This window comes from Sciurus vulgaris (assembly GCF_902686455.1).
Source record: "Sciurus vulgaris genome assembly, chromosome: 6".
In the NCBI taxonomy this organism is placed as follows: domain Eukaryota; kingdom Metazoa; phylum Chordata; class Mammalia; order Rodentia; family Sciuridae; genus Sciurus; species Sciurus vulgaris.
The window spans coordinates 102,766,620-102,781,524 of NC_136466.1; the positions used below are offsets into that span (position 1 = coordinate 102,766,620).

General features: G+C 32.0%; 1 protein-coding gene across 3 annotated transcripts in view; it reads right to left on the reverse strand.

Moving 5' to 3' along the window:
* The window catches only part of XRCC4 (X-ray repair cross complementing 4), a 275,312-nt gene that overhangs the window by 148,065 nt on the left and 112,342 nt on the right, over positions 1–14,905 (reverse strand). For all 3 annotated transcript variants that reach the window (XM_079145568.1, XM_079145570.1, XM_079145569.1), the window contains one exon: positions 10,387–10,553. In XM_079145568.1, the coding sequence (XP_079001694.1) occupies positions 10,387–10,553 (167 nt within the window). The remainder of the gene's footprint in view (positions 1–10,386; positions 10,554–14,905) is intronic.

The following is a 14,905-nucleotide window of genomic DNA, read 5'->3' on the forward strand; positions in this document are numbered from 1 at the left end:
TAAAAAAATTAAATCATATAATTTTTCTTACTATTATTCAATTCAATAGTGAAGATTTCAAGAAAACTTTTCAAGAAAAATAAAAATTAAACATAATTTTTACATATACTTTCATTGTCTCAGAAGTTCTATAGTTAAATAAATAGAAATTATTGATTATTAATATCTGTAATTTATATAGTGAGATAAGGATGAAAACTGAAAACTTATTAAAAAAGTATTAAAAAAATCTAAATGTCAAAATGTAAACTTATTCACAACTATGGTTTATATACAAAAGAATGTTTCATGGAAGACATTTCAAATAAGCAAATGTAGTCTTTCCCCAGTACTTTGTTAATATTAATATAATGGCAACCGTGATCTTCTTTGTGATAAAGCAATATACCCAACATATTTGACTACACTGCTATGAACTGCTTTAATGACTTGTCAAGTTCAATCCTTATAACTCAGCAACATACACATACAAATACCTATATAAACACATGTACACAAACATATACATAGTGAATTAACATGAACTACTTTATATTTCCAAGAAGATATTAATGAAACAACAAATGTCAAATATGTACTACAAAACTTATAAAATTCTCCATTATTTTTAATTCTTCATACAATGCTCAGATGAATTAATAAGGAATTATATGTAAATTTCACATGTGATATTAAGGTAGAGAAAGCAAATTAAAGTTTTATACACTTGCTGTGTGTGTACACATATAACATAAAATCTTCTAACACTTTTATAAATTTAAATTTTTCATATAAAGTATTCTTTTAAATGCCTTCTACTTCCGCCTGATTTCCTCTTTACCACACTGCTTATGTATACTTCTGACACCTATATAGGTGTCCTAGAATTTATATATTATATATGTGCATACACATATCAGAGGCATATACATGTGGGTATACACACATATATTACAATGAAATAACTAGAAACAACATGTCAAAATGTGAGACTTTTCCTATATGACCTCAATGGTTTTACAACTTACTTATTTAGAGATGCAGAAAATTTCTCATAGGATGAAAGCAACATATGACAATATATCTCTGGAACCAATTATAGCAAACTCTTATAGCAGAGTTTTTGCTAAGGCTGTGAATTCCAGAGAGCACAGTTTTACTGCATGGTTTATCCTTAGTGCCTAGGAGAGTATTTGGCATTTGACATTTGACAGACGTTTAGTAGGTATTTATTGGATAAATGAATAAAGCAAGTGAGTTAATATGCTTATATTTTTCCCAGCTTTACTTTTGATTTATTAAATGTCTCAAAGAATACTTTATTTTTTCTTTCAAGCATTCCATTCTGCAACTCCTTGACACTTTTGTTCAGGAAGATGGACAGCCAGGCATTGGCTTGGGCCATGCAAAGACTGCTAAATTCCTTCAAGTTCTCCTTGAGATGATGGTTTGTGATCACTCTTTCTCCTTCTTACAAATATTCCATATGTGTATTATGGTCCTGCCAGTTGAGTGGCCAATTTGAGTTCTTCAGTAGAACTGGGTCCCTACTTGGGGTTAAGAGCCTTCTGGAGAAGAGGATGAATTTAGATTAGCTCCTTCGGCCACTGCATTTTGGCCTATAGGGACTCCATGGACTTGTTCCTCGTCATTGAATACACAGAGATACTACTGTTCTATTCTGCCTCTTGTGGCTGCTTCCACCCTTAAGTCTTCCAAACAAACTGAAGTTGCTGCCAGTTTGTTCTTTGCTCTGATACTTTACAGTGGGGCATCATACTATGAGATACGTGGGTCCAGGTGCAGGATATAGAGTCATGCTGTGTGATTTTGATTGATAGATTGATAGAGTTTGTACCTGTAGATCTTCCTGGTAGCAGCTTTAACCAGATGGTATCAGTTCACTGCCAGTCCTTACTGAAATGAAACTGAAGGATAATGCCATTCTAGATTTTACTTCTTTCATTTTAGGAGTTTTGTTAAGGAAGTCAGTTCCTAAGCCAACATGGTGAAGATTTGCGCTTACTTTTTCTTCTGTTGGGTACAGGGTCTCTCTTCTAGTGCCTCAGTCCTCTATCACTTGGAGTTCAATTTTGTGCAGAGTAAGAGATAGAGGTTTTATTTCATTTGGTATCTGGATTTCCAGTTTTCCCAGCATCCAATGAATGTTTTTAGCAGCTTTGTCTAGTATGAGATAACTGTATTTATGTGGGTTTATCTCTCTTTCTTCTATTCTGTACCATTGGTCTACATGTCTGTTTTGGTGCCAATACCATGCTGTTTTGTTACTATAGCTCTGTAATATAGTTTGAGGTCTGGTATTGTGATGTCTCCTGCTTCACACTTCTTGCTAAGAATGCTTTGGCTATTCTGGATCTCTTTTTCCAAATGAACTTCATGATTGCTTTTTCTAGTTCCATGAAGAATGTCATTGGGATTTTAATATATATTGCATTAAATCTGTATAATGCTTTTATTTGTATGGCCATTTTGACAATATTAATTCTGCCTATCTAAGAGCATGGGAGATCTTTCCATCTTATAAGGTTTTCTTTAATTTCTTTCTTTAGTAGTCTGTAAGTTTTCATTGTAGAGATCTATTGTTAGATTGATTTCCAAGAAGAAGAAATACAAAGGGTCAAAAAATATATGAAAAAATGTTCACCTGTAGCAATTCCAGAAATGCAAATCAAAACTATCATATGATTTCATCTCACCCCAATTAGAATGGCAATTATCAAGAACACAAGCAACAATAAAAGTCGGTGAAGATATGGGAAAAAAAGGTACACTCATACATTATTGGTGGGAATGTATATTGTTGGTGCAACCACTATGGAAAGTAGTATGGAGATCCCTCAGAAAACTTGGAATGGAACCACCATTTGACCCAGTTATCCCATTCCTTGGTTTACACCCAAAGGACTTAAAAATCAGCATACTAGAGTGATGCAGCCACATCATTGTTTATAGCAGCTCAATTCACAATAGCTAAACTATGGAATAACTAAACTAGGTTCCCTTCCACAGATGAATGGATAAAGAAAATGTGATTATATATAATGTGATTATATATTATATAATATATAATGGAATATTACTCAGCTTTAAAGAAGAATGAAATTTTGGCATTTGCAGGTAAATGGATGGAGCTGGAGAATATGGTAAGTGAAATAAGCCAATCCTCAAAAAACTAAAGGCTGAATGTTTTCTCTGATATGTGGATACTAATGCACAATAGGGTGGGGGGCTAGGGAAGAATAGTTATTTTGGATTAGGAAGAGGGAAATAAAAGGAGGGGAGGGGATACAGGGGTAGAAAAGATAGTAGAATGAATTGGACATTATTACCCTATGTGCATATATGACTACATGACTGATGTGATTCTACATCATATACAACCAGAAGAATGAGAAGTTATACTCTATTTATGTATGATGTGTCAAAGTGCATCTACTGTCACATGTGACTAATTAGAAAATTTTTTTAAAAAAAGAATAAGGCCATTCTAGAGGGGCACCACGACTGCCTATGATTTTCCTCCCAAGGGGAATAGCTGAGTGAAAACCTAGTGTGGATATCTCATAAGGAAATGGAAAATCAATTATTCTGAATACACTCATGCATTTTTCTTTTTGAGAAATGCATCATTAGGCAACTTTGTTATTGGCAAACACTATAGAAGATACTTGTAAAAAACTAGTTGTATTTCACTTAGCATGACATACTATCTCCAATAAGCCAATCCCAAAAAACCAAAGGCTGAATGTTTTCCCTAATAAGTGGATGATGATATATATTGGGAGTGGTGGGGTGGGGGGTGAGAGAAGAATGGAAAAACTTTAGATTACATAGAGGGAAATGAGAGGGAGGAGGGGGCAGGGATATGAAAAATAGTGTAATGAGACAGACATCATTACCCTATGTACATGTATGATTACATGAATGTATGAATCCACATCCTGCACAATCACAAAAATGAAAACATGTGCCCCATTTGTGTACATGAATCAAAATGCAGTCTGTAAAACTAAAAAAAATAATTTAAAACAGTAGCTGCATAGACCAATTACTCAAAGTGGCCTCTTCATGCAAAAAAGAAGAGATGTATAAGGTTGCTACTAGAAGAACACAGTATACATTTTTATTTAATGAGCAGGATATGTAGAGGTTAAATAATGACAAGAAGGTATAATATGTAAACACATAAACCAGCAAAGTAGTTGTTTATTATCACTATCAAGTATTATATGCAATACATATTTGTGTGCTTAGGTATGAGGTGTCCTCCAAAAGTTTATGTGTGAGACAATGCAAGAATTTTCAGAGGTGAAATGATTAGACTAAGAAAGCTGTAACCTAATCATCTTAATCAATCCATTTGAATGGATTAATGGGAGATACCCTTCAGCAGATAGGGTGTGGCCAAAGATGTTAAGTCAGTGGGGTGTGTGGATTATCTATTTTGTCTCTTGTAAGCAAAGTTTTTGTCATGTCCTTAGCTGCCTTCACCATGGTGTTCTTTCTACCTCACTTTGGGCCCAGAGCTCAGTTAGCCATCTTTGGACTAAGACTTCTGAAATAAATGTTTCCTCCTCTGTTGTTGTTAACAGGTATTGTGGTCACAGTGACAAAAACAGCAGACTAAAACATATGTGCTATACTTTAAACTACTGGGAACACAGGTTTGTTTATACCAGTATCACCTCAGACACATTAGTAAGGCATTGTGCTACAAATCTCAGGACATCTACATCATTAGGTGACAGGAATTTTGCAATGGCATTTCAATCTTATGGCACCACTGTCCTATATATGGCCCACTGCTGACTTATGTAACATATAGTTCCAGACTGGATATATTTTTTCACTCATTTAACAGCTAAGCATCATTGTAATAATAATACTTTCCATCTTCTTCAGCTTTTAAAATAATCTGTGATAAATTATATTAATATAACAGAATCTGGGTATGTTGGCATATTCCTATAACTCCAGTGATTCAAGAGATTGAGACTGTAGGATCATGTTTGAGGCCAGCCTTCATGACTTGGAAGACCTCGTCTCAAAAAAACAACAAAAAAAGGACTCAGGGTATAGATAGGTGGTAGCGTGCTCAATCCCCAGTACTATACAAATAAATAAATAAAATAAAAATAAATACTAATATAACAGTATTTCATTCATCAACCAAATCTCTGAGAAAGAAGTACACCAAAAAATGTACGGGAAAAAACAGGATCAAAATTGAAGACGTACAAAAATATTGACAGCTTATTTTAAGCAGGGGTATGTTATTGCATTTATATTTCAGATGCAAAGTGTTATCTAAGCATATTCTCATTTTAATGTAATATTTTCCAATGTAACACAATAACAAAATTTTTAAAAATGCCAATAGAACATATACCTCTGAAACGCTTCAATATATTATAACAAAACACATCATATCTATACAAAGTACCAATATACATATAAACAATGAAAATCTGAATAATATTATAATTTCATATTTAAAATTCTAGAAATGGCAACCAAATAGCAGTTTATATGATTTAAATCCATATATAATTTCCATATAAATCACTTCAAATATTCTAGACAAGAAAGATTGGGTACACTTATCAACTATCATGTTAATTTCTAAAGATTCATTAATTAAAAGTAATATTTTTTATAACATTCAAATTAAAGATATATAAAAATGAAATTTCATAAAATTTTAATGAAAAAATTTTAATCTAATTGAATAGTATCAGAATTACATTGTCAAAAGTGACATCATTTCTGTGACATTGAAACAAAATCAATGGAATGAAAGGTATCATGTGAGTTAACCCTACTTGCTTTTTGCACAGCTTTAAAACATTTCTTTTGCAAAAAAACACTTCTGATCCTCAAACTGGATAACAAGTGCCAAAAAACTGAGAGTGACAGTTGGCTAGAATGCAGTATTATTGTAAGTAGTTACAGGGCATGAATTTACTCTTAATTATTACTTTTTCAACAGACTTGAAAAACACTATCCATTTACTAAATATTTAGAAAGTAAAACACACATAGCAACTGCCCACCTGATTTTAATGTCAATCCTCTTCTATAGCATTACAATATTACTGTGACTTCCATATTACTTGGCTCCTGCCAAGCCTCTGTCTCAACAACCACAGGAATTATTAGTCAAGTAAAGACATGAGGTTCACGGCTAATTCCAGTAGCACTAAAAGTAAGCCCACTTACAACTGGAGCAGACTACAACCAGTCTAAGGAGCATCTCCAACGCAAAGCTCATACCAGAAAGGCCTAATGACACTTAATCCTTTCAACGGTTACTATGACAACAGAACAGTAATTGCTACATTTAATTAGTAACCTTAGCACTGAGGTACCTATGGTCTTAGTCCAAAGGACGGTAATTTTTTTAAAATAACAAAAGGATAAAAACTAAATAAAGAAAAATATTGAATATTCAAACTGAAATAATTCTGGGTGCCAAAACAATTGAAGAAAAACATGTCAAAACAATAAAAAATGAACAAAAATGAAGCAATTTCATGTATAAATTATACCCCAAAGGAAACAATAGATTAAATGATAGCTCAAAATCAAATAACAGATACATAAATATGAATATATGAAACAAAAACAGTATTATCATCATTATATTAACAATCAATCCTGGACAAATTTATATGCAGATCAGGGATGTACAGAAAAAGAAAATCTGAATAGAGTTGAAAGGACAAAGAATGCTAAAAAGAGCTGGAAAAGAAAGCAGTAGTGAAGATTTTAAAAGGCTGTAAGCCCTGAAGATGTTGAACAGCTGTTCCTCATCTTTTCTTATGACAGCATTAGAGGAAATGGCCTTCAACTATACCATGAAGGATTCAGATTACCAATAAACGGAAGGAAAAATTTTCTTACTGTGAGTGTTTTAAGCACTGTAATGTGCTACCAGGAAGACATGAAGATATCTCTTGAGGTCTTTAAAAATCTGACTGAATTCATCTGGAGATAATGTGATTCTATCTTAAAAGCAAAGAGACAAAGTAGAAGAGGAGTTTTCAAGGTCTTCCATTCTGATGATTCCACCAGTGTCAACTCAATTCACTGAAAACTGCCTCCAATTATGTGTTTAATAACTATAACTGAGAATAAAGCCAGAATTTCTAAATTGAATTCTAAGAGGAAACAAAGACCTATTCAGTAACATGGAACTTGGGAGTTGTTATTTGAAATTAAGTAGGAAAACCCAGTGAACTAAATACAGCTAATAACCTGAGGATTCATATCTGAGTTTTCTAATTTTTCCTCCTTTATTTCAACTACAAAACATTAACCCAGTAATGCCACATGTTCAAATGTTCAAAATGGAACAAAGACAATTATTAAATAGTAACTAAAAAATATTAGTAAATATTATGTTAAAGTCTAGAAATTAAAGTCACTCTTTTTACTCCAACTATAATTTCTCATTCCTTAATCAATTCTTTATTCTGCGGTGCCATTCTAAGTGGAAATATCTTTATAGTTGGCTCTGATCATAACAGTGATACTTATTTAGGTATAAAAATATATGCAAAAATACCCTAAAAATAAAGACAGCTAAATTCATAATTCTCTATGTAAACATATTTTTGAAAAAATGGGATAATTATTTTGAATAATGTACATTTCCCCTTAATATATGCCATGTTAATAGACATATGTGTACCTGATTGATTTTTGCTCATACCATTTCCTATGGTGTATTAAATATATTTCATATCCATCTACCACAGCTTCTAGGGGAATTCCCATCCCTTACTATGTGCCCCTCATCCCCTTCTAACACCTCCTCTTCTCCACATGCAGTTTGTAACGTGGAAGGGAAGAAATAGTTGATAACAGATGACTACCCTGAAAACTGAACTGTATGTAGCTGGGCTTAAAATCACAGCCCCATTTCTAATGTCTGTGTCCCTAATATAAATACCTTCACTTAGTATGCTGGTTTACCTCTTCTAATTTTCTAAAGACTCTTGGTCAGTACTACTGCCTTATGGAAGCTGGAGCTGGAAATTCTCTGCCCATTTTCCAGGATACTAAGACCCTAGGGGTAGAGTCTTGAGCATGACCAAGATGCATTTATTTAAACTCCTTAAAGTGGTCACTTTCTCCTCTTTAAGGGCAGAAAACCAAATTCAGGAAATACATAATGTTGCTAATCTGACATCTGGTATACAAATGAAAGCTTGGAATTCTGAGTGGATTCTCTTTCCTCCCAGGTTGCAGGGTCACCCCAATGGCACACACTGTCAGTCTCTTAAGATTTAACCCAGTATTAACAACAACAACAAAAAAGATAGCAGGAGCAAGCATAATAAGGCAGGTAACTGGATACATGGCTGTGCTTTTGAACAAACAGAAAAGCTCTTCCCCATAAGACAAAAGCAATTTCTGGATAGCTCACAAAGAGCAAATCAAGCATCTGTGGTCCACATAATATATATACCCCTTACATACTGTTTCACAGCACAGGGTTCAATTGTCTTCTCTGCCTCATCTTCGTTTCCTGCTGTTTTCAATTCTATGGGAGTGGTGTTGAATACTGATGAGATAATAACCTCTTTCAACCTCTGGCAGACATTTTAAAGCAATTTGTTCAAGTACTAAGTAACCAGTCTGCATTTCTGTGGGCAATTTGTGGATCAAATTCCCAATCATACCAAGGGTAATTTGAGTTTTAAATATAAAAATAAAATGGCTTGTTACAACCACAGTGCATCTCCTTTAATTTGATTCATTTCACATGTAAAATAGAAAAACACCCAAACTATAGATATAGGTATGAAAAATACTTTGTAGACAGATATTTGATACTGATTCATATTAAAATGAATAAAACAGAAGTTAAAGACAAAATTGTTACTGTACAGCTTCTTAATATATAAATATTATTACTTTAACATTATTTATATATGATTATATATACATAAATGGACATAAAAGTTAAGTTGGCTAAAAATTAAGCAAGAAAAATATTTCCTTCATAAAATAAAATATAACCAAGTGTCAATAAATCAATTTTAAATGAATTGCATTAATATTAATATTGATTGTACAGAAAAATAATTTATTTTACTTACTCTTATTTTCAAATTCATATATATATATACACATATGAATAGTTGTAAAACATTTTGCTATGTATCATGTTGCTCCATATACTTATTATCTTCATTTGGAGCAATCACAACAAGTGTCCTAAACAAACACTAAATAAGACACCATGTTCTTATCCTTTAGATCAATTAGCTTGAATGAAAGATTAAAAATTTACTGTTTGTAGTCAGTGTTATCATTATTATATATACACCACAAAATTATTTCAGACATTGCTACACACACACAAACATATGCCTATCATATATGTCTCTTCAGGTATGTTTAAGGCACACATATTATTTCCTACAAACAACTTTCACACAGTAGAATAATACAAGTCACACACTAGGATAGCCTAGATTATGATTTAGTAGAAAAAGTTCACAATTGAAAAAATATATGACTTTTTTCATCATTAAAAAAAAAGAAAAATGGCCAGGAAAATAAAAGGAAAAGTATCTTATCCAATAGCTACAATTACTTTAGCTTTTTAAAAATATGAATATTGTAATATGAATTTCCAATCAATCAGGAGATATAATTCTCTCCTAGGAGTTAAAACACACATCATTTAAAATAGTTACCATTTATTAATTCCAAATACAGAACTGACAGTGCTTACTTATATTTCAGATCTTTCATTCATTTTTAATCCTATAAATTAAACTGGACTAATTTTTTCTTATAAATATGCATTAGTATTTTTTGAGGGTACTAGGAATTGAACCCATGGCTTCATACATGTTTAAGCACATACTCTACCATGGAGTTATGCACCAGCCTCACTACCTAAATTAAAAAAAAAAAAAATTTTAGATGTTGATGGACCTTTATTTTATTCATTAACTTAAATTTTATTCATTAATTTATATGTGGTGCTGAGACTCGAACCCAGTGTCTCATACCTGCTAGGCAAGCACTCTACCACTGAGCCACAACCAAGCCCCAACTACCTAAATATTTTTAAACAATGTTTCAGTAATGACTTTCAATCATCAATGTTCAATTACTTCTTATTTTTTATAAATTTTGTGGTGCTAACAAATATTAAATGACCTAAAATTGTTCTTATGTACCTAAAATGCATAATAGTAAGTAATACCTTGGTTTAATACTATTAAGTAAAGCTAATAATAAATGACAGATTTTATTTAAATATAGGATAGTGTACATATATTATAAATTTATAACTCATTACTTAAACCTATGATAATATAAAGAAACTCAAATTTTTATAATGCAAGTATAGTGCATACACACCGTCCTTGAACATCATTCCACTCTCTCAGAAGCCTTTCATTTTCTTTCTGCAGGTGCTCATTTTTGGCTTGGTTTTCAGCAATGGTGTCCAGGCAGTAACAGATAAGTTCTCTAATGACCTCAGCTGGGCTTGCAACTTTCTCTAGATAAAAGGATCCAAGTCTGAACTAAAATGAGAGGAGAACATGATTAGTTTGGGGATAATATCAAGCCTGAACAGTTTCCGTTTTAAAATACATAATTTCTTCTGAGGGGGAAAATGTATAAGATCAAATACAGTGTATTTATCAGATATAAATAGAATGAACATAAAACTGGGCAACTTACTACTTTCTTACTAATTTATCATATAAATTATCAAATAGTCTAAAAATAATCTTTTTAAGTGGTAAGTCACTCTCCCACTTCCTAGCAGAAGATAAAGTAACGTAAATACCAATAGCCATACTATACCATCTGTTTGTTAAAGCCTAATTTTATGTCATTTTGCTCAGAATAAGAAAAGGAATTATATATGAGGATTTTTTAAAACTCCAGATTCAGTTAAATAAATGGTAAAATGGAATAATTGGCATATAACCTATTACTAAAAAATATCAAAATATCAGCAATAGTTAAGAGTTTTAGGAAACTTATAAACTTGGGGACAGCACATGGTAATTACTCTTTGTCTAAAGACTATAATTTATTACTATAAATTTTCAATATTGGTAAGTGTAAAGCTTGAATATTTTTGCATGAAGGTAAAACTCAAAAATATCATGATTCCTCCCCCCCAAAAAAATCACAATTCCCCTACTAGGATGCACTTTAAATAAAATAGTATAATGCAGTTTTTATCATAATTATGAAATTCTAAAGGAAACAAAGGCATTATTCATTTGACTGATAATAAAACTAAAACAATGATATAGCAATAATTACCTTCAATAATACAATTAGAATGATTGTAACATAATAATTACATGTAGTTATCACATCTTGTGAAGTAAAACTCTAACAAGTACAAACATAAACTCATCTTCAACAAAAAGAAACTATCATTATACTCATGTTATAAATTAGTAAATAAGACTCAGAGTAGCTATTTCACCTATTAAAGGGGCAGAGTCAAGATTCTACTGTGCTATGTTATTATATTTCCTGAAGCAAGAGGGTATCATATCTAGACACAGCAAGGGGAAGAACTAGGTTCAAAACACATAAATAAATTCAAAGAAAGATTCTAACATCACTGAATAAGCAGTAGAAGAGTAAAACCAAGGGTTTTTTGGTTTTGTTTGGGTACTTTGTTTTTGTATTGCCTCCTAGATCACTGATTCCTATTATGCCATTTATCTAAGGAGTACATTTCCAAAATGTGTCACTTTTAAAGACTATTTCTATAAAAGTTAGATACAGATTAACAGTGGTTGAGAGTTCTAAGATATAAATCTATTTACAAATAAAACTAGAAGTCACTAAAATAGAAATTCAGTGTTTGCTCTCTGAGTGGCATTTTACACGATTTCAGTTAATTCCTTCCTTTTAATAATATTTGAATGTATAGCCCAGATATACATTTTCTGGATAAATCAAGTTTGCTAGTTTATTTTTAAATATTCAGATACAAAATATGGGTAGATTATTCCACATTATAGAAACCCTGTCAAAAGGCTAAATATTGATTCCCATGTATTGAGAAGGATTTGTTTATACTCATGTAAAACATAAAACAACAGATACTTACATTTTAATAACATAAATACATTTTAGAGTATTTTAGAGATTTGACTATTACTGACCTAGCCATAAAGAAATCATGTATTATTTGTATATGTGCATTTGTTATTAACCCAAGCAAGTGGGTCATCAAGTCTTTTGATCCCTTTAATTTGTTTCATCTCACCTCTTTCTGTCTCTTAACAGAAGAAGGTGAATCACATAAAGAAAAAAAATTTCCTTTATTTCAACAAGTGAACCCATTTGTATTAGATTCATGTATTTGGCCTAAATTAAGATTTGAGAAATAATTAACAAAACAAAATAACAAAGACATGGAAAAATTCTAAAAATGTATTCAGTTGATATTCAGACTATTTTTTATACCTGATTTATTTTTTTCTCTCAAACTTATAATCAAATGGCCAAGAACATTTGTGACTTTCTCATATAATGAAACATGAGTCCATTTAAGAAGTATAAATTTAAATAAAAAAGTGTCATTTATGTAAAGAATATATAACCTGATTCTTGCATTTGTGTGTGGTCCTAGGGATCAAACCCAGAAGTGCATTGGATCTGAGTTACATCTCCACCCTTTTTTATTTTATTTTGAGACAGGGTGTCACTAAATTGCCAAGGCTGGACTAGAACTTGGGTAGCTCCTGCCTCAGCCTCTGGAGTCACTGGGATTACAGGTGTTTGTTACTGCACCCAGCTAAGAATATATATCGAGAGGGTTAGGGATGTAGCTCAGGGGTAGAATGCTTGCCTAGCATGCATGATGTGTTGCTGGGTTTGATCACAAGCACTAAAAAAAAAAAAAAAAAAAAAAAAAAAAAAAAAAAAATATATATATATATATATATATATATAAAATATGAAAGTAAATTTAAGAATTTACCTTATTATGTTTCTCTGAATGTAAACACACACACACACACACACACACACACACGCATAAACACACAGCTAAAGGCAAAGTCATCTGTAGAATATTATTTTTCTCAGCTAAGGTAAACAGGAAAAATTAAGCTCATTTTATTTTTAGACAACAGCTTATATTATGAGTATAACACAAACCTACAAATTTATCTAGAATTCTCTTATCAAAATTGTAAGGCAGCTGTGACAAAAATGGGCATTTTTAGAAAAGAGTTTTTGAAAGCTTCAAAATGCCAAATGGATAATTTATCCACATTTAATGTTGAATAAAGCAATCTGTAAAATACAAATGCAGATATAAACAGAAGGATAGCACTCTACATTTTTATCTTAGATAACAAGGGCTAATTCTTTATCATTAATAACAATTGCTGTCAAACTATCACTCAAAAATTTATTCAAAATTCCAGAAGAGAAATTTTAACTCTTTTTTCTTAGCTATTCATTATTAAAAAAAAAAAAAAAAAAAACTTTAAATATCATTTCTTCTTAAGAGTATGCAACTTTTTTTGTATTGATTTTCTAATGTTATTTACCATTCTCTGGCTCTCTAACAGGTATGAACATCTGCTTCTGTCAAATCATAAAAATAAGGAAGTCTCTAGAAACTCAATTCAAGAAAAGAATTTTACTTGAAATATCCAGATTAACTTTTCCTTTTTTTCCTTCTTTTTTCTTTTTCCTTTCTTTTCTTTTTGTTTTTTTTTTCTTTTTAAATTCTCAAATGAATGAGAAAGCAACTGTCTGCTGGAGAATTCTGCTTGTACTGCACACAGTTCAGAGCCAGGTTTGAAAGTGATCTTCTCTCTTCATGACTGCTGTTCCAGCCTATCCATGCTATTACAGATAGAAGGGGCTACATGCCTGCATGCACTGAACTTCAATAAAGGCCTCATCTCAAGCCTAATGAACTGAGGAATATAAAATATTTCTCTGCTCTAGCTCTAATTTGAGCTCATCTTTTTTTTTTCCTGATCTTAAGACCTTTTTTTTCCTTTTCTATTATTATTTTTATTTAGCTTTTAATTTTTTACAGACTGCATTTTGATTCATTGTACAAAATGGGGTACATAATTTCGTTTCTATGGTTGTACACAATGTAGATTCATACCATTTATGTAACCATACATGTACATAGGGTAATGATGTCTGTCTCATTCCACCATTTTCATACCCCTTCCCTCTCTTTTTCTTCTACATAGTCTAAAGTTCCCCCATTATTCTCTCATTCCCCACCCCCACCCCCATTATATATCATCCTCCATTTATCAGGGAAAACATTCGGCCTTTGATTTTTTGGGTTTGGCTTATTTCACTTAGCATGATATTCTCCAATTCCATCCATTTATTTGCAAATGCCATAATATTATTATTCTTTATGGCTAATTAGTATTCCATTGTGTATATATACCAGAGTTTCTTTATCCATTCACCTGTTGAAGGGCATCTAGGTTGGTTCCACAATCTAGCTATCGTGAACTGAGCTGCTATAAACATTGATGTGGCTGTGTTAGTGTAGTTTGCTGATTTTAGGTCCTTTGGGTATAAACCGAGGAGTGGAATAACTGGGTCAAAAGGTGGGTCCATTCCAAAGACAAAGGAGCCAAAAACATAATGGAGAAAAGATAGCCTGTTCAACAAATGGTGCTGGCAGAACTGGAAATCCATATGCAGCAAAATGAAATTAAACCTCTACCTCTCACCCTGCACAAAACTCAACTCAAAATGGATCAAAGACATAGGAATTAGACCAGAGACCTTGCACCTAATAGAAGACAAAGTTGGCCTGAATCTTCATCATGTTGGCTTAGGATCAGACTTCCTCAATAAGCCTACCACAGTACAAGAAATCAAAGCAAGAATCAATAAATGG